This window comes from Crotalus tigris, unplaced genomic scaffold (assembly GCF_016545835.1).
Source record: "Crotalus tigris isolate CLP2741 ecotype Arizona unplaced genomic scaffold, ASM1654583v1 scf7180000020019.1302030, whole genome shotgun sequence".
In the NCBI taxonomy this organism is placed as follows: domain Eukaryota; kingdom Metazoa; phylum Chordata; class Lepidosauria; order Squamata; family Viperidae; genus Crotalus; species Crotalus tigris.
This window is the reverse complement of record NW_024097821.1, coordinates 800,723-810,000: the sequence shown is the minus strand read 5'-3', so window position 1 is coordinate 810,000 and position 9,278 is coordinate 800,723. Positions and strand designations below refer to the sequence as shown.

The 9,278-nt window shown below is 49.2% G+C and overlaps 1 protein-coding gene across 1 annotated transcript; it reads right to left on the bottom strand.

Annotated features, from left to right (window-relative positions):
* Positions 1-8,069: 8,069 nt before the first annotated feature.
* LOC120318059 (putative uncharacterized protein DDB_G0271982) lies at positions 8,070-9,029 on the bottom strand (the record flags this gene model as incomplete). The annotated part of the gene is made up of 2 exons (XM_039365292.1): positions 8,070-8,156; positions 8,982-9,029. Coding segments are annotated over 2 exons (135 nt in total), but the record flags the coding sequence as incomplete, so codon positions are not given.
* Between the last annotated feature and the right edge of the window lie 249 nt (positions 9,030-9,278).

Genomic DNA, 9,278 nt, shown 5'->3' with positions numbered 1-9,278 from the left:
GACAAGTGACTGTCTAGCCTCTTCTTAAAAACCTCCAACATCTGGAGGCAAGTAGTTCCACTGGTTAATTGTCCTCACTGTGTAGAAGTTTCTCCTTAATTCCAGTTTCCTTGATCAGTTTCCAACCATTGTTTCTCTTCCTTCTCCCTGGTGTTTTGGGGAATAACGTGAACCCCTCTTCTTTGGGGCAGCCCCCCAAATACTGGAATGCTGCTATCCTGTCTCCCCTATTTCTTCTTTTCTTTAGACTAGCCAAGCCCAAGTCCTGCAGCCGTTCTTTGTATGTTTTAGTCTCCAGGCCTTGGATCATCTTAGTTGCTCTTCTCTGAATTTTTTTTTCCAAACTCTCAACATCTTTTTTGTGATATGGTGACCAAAATTAGCTGCAATATTCCGGGTCTGGTCTTACAAGGAAGGAAGAGGGGGAGGGAGGAAGGGGGGGGAAAATAGAGAAGGAAGAAAGAGAAGGGGGAGGAGAGAGGAAGAGAAGGGAAAGGAAGGGAGGAAGAAAGGAAGGAATGAAGGAAAAAATAGAGACGGAAGAAAGGGGATGGAAGGGAGGGAGGGAGGGAGGGAAAAGAGAGAAGGAAGAGAAGGGAGAGGAGAGAGGAAGGAAAGGGAAGGGAAGGGAAGGGAAGGGAAAGGAAGGAAGGAAGGAAGGAAGGAAGGAAGGAAGGAAGGAAGGAAGGAAGGAAGCAAGGAAGGAAGGAAGGAAGCAAGGAAGGAAGGAAGGAAGGAAGGAAGGAAGCAAGCAAGGAAGCAAGGAAGCAAGGATGGGAGAGGGTGTCCCTTAGGACTGACACGTGTTAGGTTGGGCACAGTTCTGGCTTGAAGCGAAGCGGTCTCGGGTGCAAAGGCGGCGAGAATTCCCCCCTCGCCTTGGGAAGCGCTCGTTCCCCGTGCGCTGTGATTCCAGAATCCCTCTCCCCACAAACACACACAAATACGTGGGTTTGAAATAACGCGTCTCAGCGTCCTCCGAAGCGGGATTCTTCCCCCTCTCCAACGCCGCCGATGGGCTTTATAGTCCCGCGCCTCGGAGTAATGGCGCTGCGCAGAGAGGCCGCGGTGTCCACCCGGGTGTAGAACCTCCCTCCCCCTCCACAAGACGTCTCCCCACCGCGGGGGCTCTGCTTTCACACAATCGCCCTTTCTCGTGACAGCCCGCTTCTCCGATGATGAGAAGGCACCCAACGGGAGACCCGGCTGCACTAAAGCGGGTCGTGTGAACGCGATCCATTTCAAAAGGGCAAAAAGAGGGGAAGGAAAAGCTTTCAGAAGGAAACCGAATTGAAGCCGGATCAAATCCGGTGCAAAAAATTAAACCTCTGATTTAGAAATACAGTGAGAATCAAAACTCGCCTGGCCCAGCTGCGTGTTTTCCCAGGACAAATGCCGCAGGTTCGCGAGAGACGGTCGCCTGGCTCCGGGGAAGTCCGGACAGGAACCGTGAGGGAAGCAAGTCATGGAGGAACGACCCACGAACCGCGGGGATCGAAAATGCAGGGAGAAAAATGGAAGTCCTTTCTTACAAAGCCTGTGACTGGCGTTCATATAAATACACGCGTGCATGGACACACACGATAAGAAAAAAGAGACCCAGGGAAAATCCCTGGCGTTGGGGAGGGGAATCGATTAAAAAGCCATGGATAAAGATCTACCCCCGCGCGTCTGTGCAAACCTTCAAGGTGCTTTCACACGTGCACGCGCGCGTTCGCAGAGCTCTGGATACACGCTTTGGTGCCTAAGTGCGTAAGTACTCCCGCGAGTGTCTAAAGGCACTCAGGCAGAAACATGCGTGTCTAGGTGCATATTTGCAAGGCTTTGAAGTTACCGCGCTGAACACGAATATACTTTCCCAAATCTTTTTCTTCAACCAAGGGACAGGATGTTGTCCGAATAGGGAAAATATACGGTCCCCATTCTTCCCGACTTTCCCCCTTGAGGCGGGGATGTGGTGGGGGAGGGATAGGTAGCTCTAGACACTCGCATGCCCCTATAGGCATCTAGGCATCAACACGTGTATCGATCTCTGCACACACACGTGTGAAAGCAGATTGAAGATACACCGAAACTTGCGCGTATATACACAGCTTTTTCATTTGTTCCCCCAGACGCCAGTGATTTTAACCGGGTCTTTTTTCTCCACGGATGTGTCTGTGCACGCGTGTATTTGTTTGAACACCGGCCACGAGGTCGTACGAAGCGTCTTCTCTCGAGAACCTCTGTAAGGAAGGGTCGTAACCGAGATTCCCCCAACCTCATCGGTCTACATGAACGATCTGTGCGAGGGGATTCTTTGATCATTCCCACCGACCAACACACGCGAGGTCGCGTTCAGACGGCTTTGGCGCCCACCACGGTTGGTGCTGTTTTCTTCAACAGCATCCTAGACCGGAAGGTCGGACTCGATAGAAAACTGGAGGGAGGGTGGGAGGGGATGCTCCCAGTTCTCCCAACTTCGAAGCGCCTGATTCCAAAGGACCTTTCTTCCAATGAAACCGGATTGAATCCGAATTCGCACAGGGAAACGAGCTGACGACTGTTCCCCGCTTTCTAAGAAAACTGCATGTCTTAATACCTGCGTGCGGGTCTCCCCCCCCCACTCCCCACCCAGTTCTCGTCCACAAAATAGACCCCTCCGGTTCGCCTTGGCTGAAATCGAATCAAGCTGAGCGCTTGCAAAGAAAACTGGCTCAATCCGGATCACAACCGGCGCAGCCACCTCCGACCGATCTCACTCCGTAGTCACATCAGATTACAGCAGAACAATGCTAAACTTCACCGGCTTCACCCCCATCGCTTCTCCCAAGCGGGTAAAGCCCTCTTCCCCCCCCCCGGGACCGCATTCACACGATTCGTTCACCCTGCCCCGTGTTGAATTCGCCCAAAGCGCTTCCTCCCCTTTTCTTTCGTTGGGAGCACCTCCAAACGAGCCTGTTTTAAGCAAGTGACGCCTTGGGCATCCGCACCAGCCGCGTCCATTCCCTGCGCTGATTCGGCGTTTCGTGCGAACGCGACAAGCGTGTCAAATTTGGAAGGGGGGGGGGAGAGACAAGGTCGCGACCGACACCGTCTCCCTCCCGGAACGTCTGACATGCATTGAGAACTTCCGGAACGCCTCCTGTTCTGTGGAACTGTAAATAAATTCCCCAGTAGGGGTGGCAAGGTTGTTTTTTAAAAATAAATAAATAAACAAATACACCCTCAAATCTCGATTTTTGCCACCGCTTTTCAATGCACAAGAGTTGGACCTACGGAACCGAAATGGGGTCTTTAAAAACCAGACTGCCTTAAAATCACCCCCATTTTTATAGAGGGGGGGCAAAAGCCCGAGAATTTCATTCGCTCCATCAGTGCGTTATCCACCTTCTCCAAAATGTAATTCTAGTTTTCTCCCCCTTCCTTTTACCTCTCTCTTTCCTTCTCTCCTTTATTTCTCTCCCTCCCTCTCTCTCTCTCTTTGCACCCTGCTCAGTTTCACACACACGCACGCACGCACACACGGGATTGTGGGCCAACGTGTCTTTAATTGGGTATTAAAAAGAAGCATCTTCTCGGAAGTAGCTCAGTCGCGCTTCTAGCGTGTGGAACAGAGGCAGCCTCGTTAGTTTGCTCCTCGCTCTGCTGGCTGATTTTCTGAAAACTTATTTTTCTGTTAAATATTTCTTTCTTTTTTAGCTTGGCTGCGGCCTGAAATATTCCCTCTTACCACCCCACCTCCGCCGTTAAAAAAAACCCGGGGGGGGACCCCTCTCCGAAATTAATTCGGGGTGATTTATTTCGGGTTTTTTTTTTTTTTGCGTGAAACTTGAAGAGAGACGCCGAGGAACAGTTCACGCAAGAGAGAAACGGAGCTACCTGTTGGGGCTAATTTTATTTTATTTTCAAGGGGTGGCGTAGTTTATTTTATTCTTCCCTCCTTGTTCTGGCCGCGCGTGGAAGGAGAGAACATTCCTGCAATTCTTGCGTTATTCTTATTTTTATTATTCTCCTGACTTTTCTCCGACTTGCAACTTTTTTAAAAAAAAGCAACTTTTCCCGGCAAGAAAAAAAAATGTTCTTTTTAGGATATTTGCTGTTTATTGGCGGAATGACTCGTGTTCTTTCGAGTTATCCCATCTGGTGGTAAGTTGGTTGTCTAATTCTTTAATATTTCGGGGAGGGGGGGAAGAGACCCCCTTTTCTGACGAGCCTAGCTTGGCCAGAAAAGGTGCGCTTTGCCGTTTCTTATTTCTAACCCGGCTGTCGGGAACTGGGTGTCACTGGGCACCTAGGGAATTGCGGTTCCTAAGACGCTTTTAAGACCCAGGCAATTTTGCACCTTAGCTTTCCCCATCTCGGTGTTTGTTTTGACTGGATGAGGTCAGTTTTTTTTAAAAAAAGACATGAAATGGGGGGGGGGATCTGAAAAGCTGGGGAAGGGGATGAGCCGCAGGAGAGATCGGTTGATTTTTTTGTTTTTTAAGAAATCCAGTTTTGATGCTCTCCTGAGCGAATTAAATCCAGATACAAGCCGCTTTTAAAAAAAATAATAATAACCATGATTTTAACTTAATTATAGTAAAAAAAACAAAGCCAAATGATTTAATTTTTTTTAGAAGCAAACCACAGGAGTAGAGTAATGCGGCTTTGGGAAGGAAAAGTAAAAATGCCAGAAGCGTAAAAATAGAAAATATTTTCTCCTTAAGAACACGTTTATTTTTATTTTTCTGCGTCGTTTCCCCCCCTCCAATGTTTAGGAGATTAGCTTTGTAAAGGGGGGGTCTTCTCTCATCTTCACGCCCCCCACCCGGAAAAAAATACGAAAACCCCCTTGGGGAAAAAAAATCGCAGGATTTTCTTGCTGTAATGTGGTTCCTGTCGATCTTTTTTCTTTTTTGGCTAAATGGTTGAGAATCGGTAGGCGCCCGGGCTTGTTTTTCTGCCTTCTGGCTTATAACTGCAAATAGATGTGGGGGGGGGCAGGGGGGCAGGAAGCCAAATTTCCCGCAGCTTCGGGTACAGCTTTACGCGACTCGCTGGGAAACGCGGCTTCGTCTTGTCTTTTTTTACCAGACGCGATTCCGGCTTTCTAAGCTTCGTTCTTGCGAACCGGAGGTGTTTCTTTTGCCCTCGCTCTTGGGGCTTGGAGGGCAAGAGTGGGGGGGGGGGCGGAAAGGTGAAAGGGTCGTCTCTGCCCCTCTCACCCGTCTTGACCTCAAACCCCTTTTTACAGTTTTGAGGTCGAGCTCCGAGCGCTTTTTCGATCCGGTTCGGTCCGACCTGTCGGGCAGCTTCCTAACCTCGGAAAGCACCCCGAGACTTACCCCCCCACCCCGGGGAGGCGTCGGGGCCTTTTGCCGGCCTGGGAAGCCCCCCCCAGCCCTCAATCTTAAATTGTCGGAATCGGGGCGCAAATTGCAACGGTCGGAAGCGAATCTTTTGCGATCCAGAACTCGGGGAGGTTCGGCCGATTTGGAGGGGGGGAGTTGCGGACACATTGCACCCTTGGGGGGTGGGGAGACCCCTGTGGTTGGGTCTGAGGTCAGGAGGCAGAGCTCCCCTCCCTCCCTCCCTCCCTCTTTCGCTGCCCGCATCCAGCCTTCGCGCATCTCTTGAACCCCGCTTCCGAAGACTCGCTCGCCCGGTTCTTTCGCCGAAGGTTGCCGCCTCGCTGCCTTTGCAGGCTGAGCCCCGCGAGGGAGGGGCGGGGAGTGCGGAGAAGGGGGGGGGGTTGTGGCAGGCTGTCGGGGCGGGCAAGTTGCAGCAAATCGGTCGGTCGGCGGTAATTATAGACTTCAGAGAGCTCAGATGAGACAAACGAAGCGACCCTCCCCCCCACCCCGAGCTCTCTTGCCAATCTCAAAGACACACACACACACACACACAACACCAGCCGGGCTTTCCTAAGGGTCTGGCTTCCCAAGGTCAGGGGTTGTGAAAATCCGCAAACACGTGTACCCCCACCCCCCAGGTGCTCCTTTAAGAAGCTTACAGACGCAACGAAGCTAGAGAACCAGAGGCAAGTAGCTTGTCTGGGCTGGACCACTTTGGTTTGCGGGGGAGAGGGGGTGGTGAGGGAGGAGGAAGAGGAGGGGGCGGGAGTAAGGAAGAAGAGGAAAAAAAAGGTAAACCCGCGCCTTTTTTTTTGCACGTGGTCAAATCTCCTCTCGAAGTCAAGGAAAATTTCCAAATTTCATCCCCCACCCCACCCCACCCGAGTCCAAATCCGTGAATGGTACAGTCCAGACAGAACTCGTCCACTTGATAAGGTCTCCGTATAAAATTCACCTGCTTTCTTTTATCCTTTTAACGACTAGGCCGGCGTTATATGTCCATTTCCCCCTCCCCCCAAAATTGTTCTCTTTAAAAGATGTAGACTTCAACTCCCAGAATTCCATCCTGAGAGTTAAAATCTGCACCTGTGAAAGTGCTAATTTTTTTTTAATGTATTAAAATGCAATGTATTTAAGGCTGCCTTGCTTTCCCAGCGCTTCTCCCTATTCGGATCTATTCAGATTTCACCTCGATCCATCACTGGTTATTTTAAAGGGCTTTTTAATTATTATTTAAGAAAATATATATGCCGCCCAGTTCGCTCTCAGTGATTCCAAGCGGCTCACAAATGTTTTTTTTTTTTTAAAAAAAAAAAAAAACCTCATGAAAGGTATTCACACGTTATGTTGCAATAAACGCGAGTCGGCTGCCAAATGTGCCCGAAAGGGTGTTCTGGATTCTCTCAGGACGCCCCAGATATGACACACGTGTTTTCAAACACCGTTAAGTATGAGAGATGTAAGAATGATGGGTCAAATGTAGGGGGGGGGAAGACGAGTTGTCTACACGCTGATGAGAATTGTTTTCATGAATGATGCGTGTATGCAATTAAAATATTGCGTTTTTCGAAACAGGGCCACAGAGAAATATATACAGATATATAAAATTATGATTAAAGGAGATTTAAAAGTGTTACATTTCACTTTTGCAGGAACAGAGGTTTTTAAATTCCGTTGTTAAATTTTTATACCTTTAAAAAAGCTTTTTTGCCCTTGAAAGGGTCCTCACCAGGCCTTCTTAAACTGAATCGTTGGAGGCTTAATTCGGTTTAAACGCATCCTGCTGGAACCAACATAAGCAAATCGCGGAGCTTTCAAATCGTCTCGGGAGCGCCAGGCGATTAAAAATCTGGCGTTTTTCGCCCCGCTTTTGTAAATTTGCGCAGATTTTGCACGCAAAAGCGTCGAGAAACGCCGGGTTTAAACGACCCTCTTTTTGGAATTCGGTATCTTTGCAGCTTCTGGGGCAGAAAAAGGGGACCACCAACGGGGATCGGTGTGCAAACACCGGGGTGCAAATATCCAGCGTAAATCGGACTGTTGCTAAGGCTCTTTTGTGCAAGCCGAGTGTGCAGTTAAATTAATTAAACTTCCTTTTGCTCTTTGATCAAAATATCCCCCTCCAAATTTTGCTACGGCGCAGAGATGAACTAACACATCCATGATGCAAAAGTATTATTGGGGGAAATTGCCTGGTTCTGTTTTAAACCCAACGAAGCAGTTTAGTCTAGTGGTTAAGGCACCGGGGCTAGAAAGGGCGGAGACGGTGAGTTCTAGTGTCGCCCTAGGCATGAAAGCTACCTGGGTGACTTTAATCCCCAGGAGGCGGTGAGTTCTAGTCCTGTCTTGGTATCAAAAAGCAACTGGGTGACTTTGGGCCAATCGCTGGGAGACGGTGAGTTCTAGTCCCACCTTAGGCATCAAAGTCGGATCGGTGAGTTGGGGGCAAATATCAGGAGACGGTGAGTTCTAGTCCTGCCTTGGGGGGGGGGGGAAACGTTGAGGACCGAGCGGACTGTAGAACCAAATGTGAAGGCTCTTTGATCCTGATTTACAGGTGGCCCGCCTTCCACCCGTCTCCCTGCTGCGTCCTAAAACGAGGTGGCTCGTTTTATGGGTTATTTTGCCCCTTGCAGCCTTTCCGTCCGTTTAACGAGGGATGGGATCATCCTTTATCTTCGCTTTAGTTTCCCAGTCTCTCCCTCTCTCTCTCCTTCTCTCCCTCCCTCCTTCTCTCTCTCTCCCTCTCTCTCTCCTTCTCTCCCTCCCTCCTTCTCTCTCCCTCCCTCTCTCTCTCCTTCTCTCCCTCCCTCCTTCTCTTTCTCTCTCTCTCCCTCTCTCTCTCCTTCTCTCCCTCCCTCTTCTCTCTCTCTCCTCTCTCTCCTTCTCTCCCTCCCTCCTTCTCTCTCTCTCCCTCTCTCTCTCCTCTCTCCCCTCCTCCTTCTCTCTCTCTCCCCTCCTCTCCTTCTCTCTCTCCCTCTCTCTCTCTCTCTCTCTCCCTCCCTCCTTCTCTCTCTCTCCCTCTCTCTCTCCTTCTCTCCCTCCCTCCTTCTCTCTCTCTCCCTCTCTCTCTCCTTCTCTCCCTCCCTCCTTCTCTCTCTCTCCCTCTCTCTCTCCTTCTCTCTCTCATGCTCTGATTCTCCCTCATTCTGTCTTATTCTACCCCTCACTCTCTTTCTTTGTCTCAATCCCTTTCTCTTATTCTCATCCTCTCTCATCCTCTCTCATTCTCATTTTCTCTCTCATTCTTTCATTCTGTCTCTGCTTCTTTCTCTCCCATTCTCTTATTCTCCTTCTCTTCCTCTTTCTCTCTCATTTCTCTTTCACTCATTCTCTCTTATTCTGTTTTCTCTCTCTTATTCTCATTCATTCTCTCATTCTTACTATCTCTCTCTCATTCTCTCTCTGCTTCTTTCTCATTCTCTTATTCTCCTTCTCTTGCTCTTTCTCTCATTTCTCTTTCTCTCTCTCTCATTTTTCCTTTTCTCTCTCATTCTCTCTCATTCTGTTTCTCTCTCTTTTTCTCATTCCGTCTCTTATTCTCCATTTCTCTCCCTCTTTCTCATTCTCTCTCTCTCATTCTGTCTCTTCTCTCTTTCTGTCCCTCATTCTCTCTCTCATTTGTCTGTCTCTCATTCTGTATCTTATTATTGTCTCTCTCTCTCTCTCTCTCTCTCTCTCTCTGTCTCTTATTTTCTCTTTCTCCCTCATTCTCTCTCTCATTCTGTCTCTTATTTAATTCTCTCTCTGTCTCTTGTCGTCCCTCTCATTCTCTTTCTCTCTCTCATCCTCCCAATATGAAAATCAAGCTTTGGACCCCGCAGGAAGGTGCTGGGTGGGCCCCTAGGAGTGTCCTGGTGGAGGGAAAGGATGGCCCCAGATGCTAGAGGTTGAATCTAACTGGCTGTAAATATTCTGAAAACTCACTCCATGACTGGAAAGGCCACATCTCCCATTATC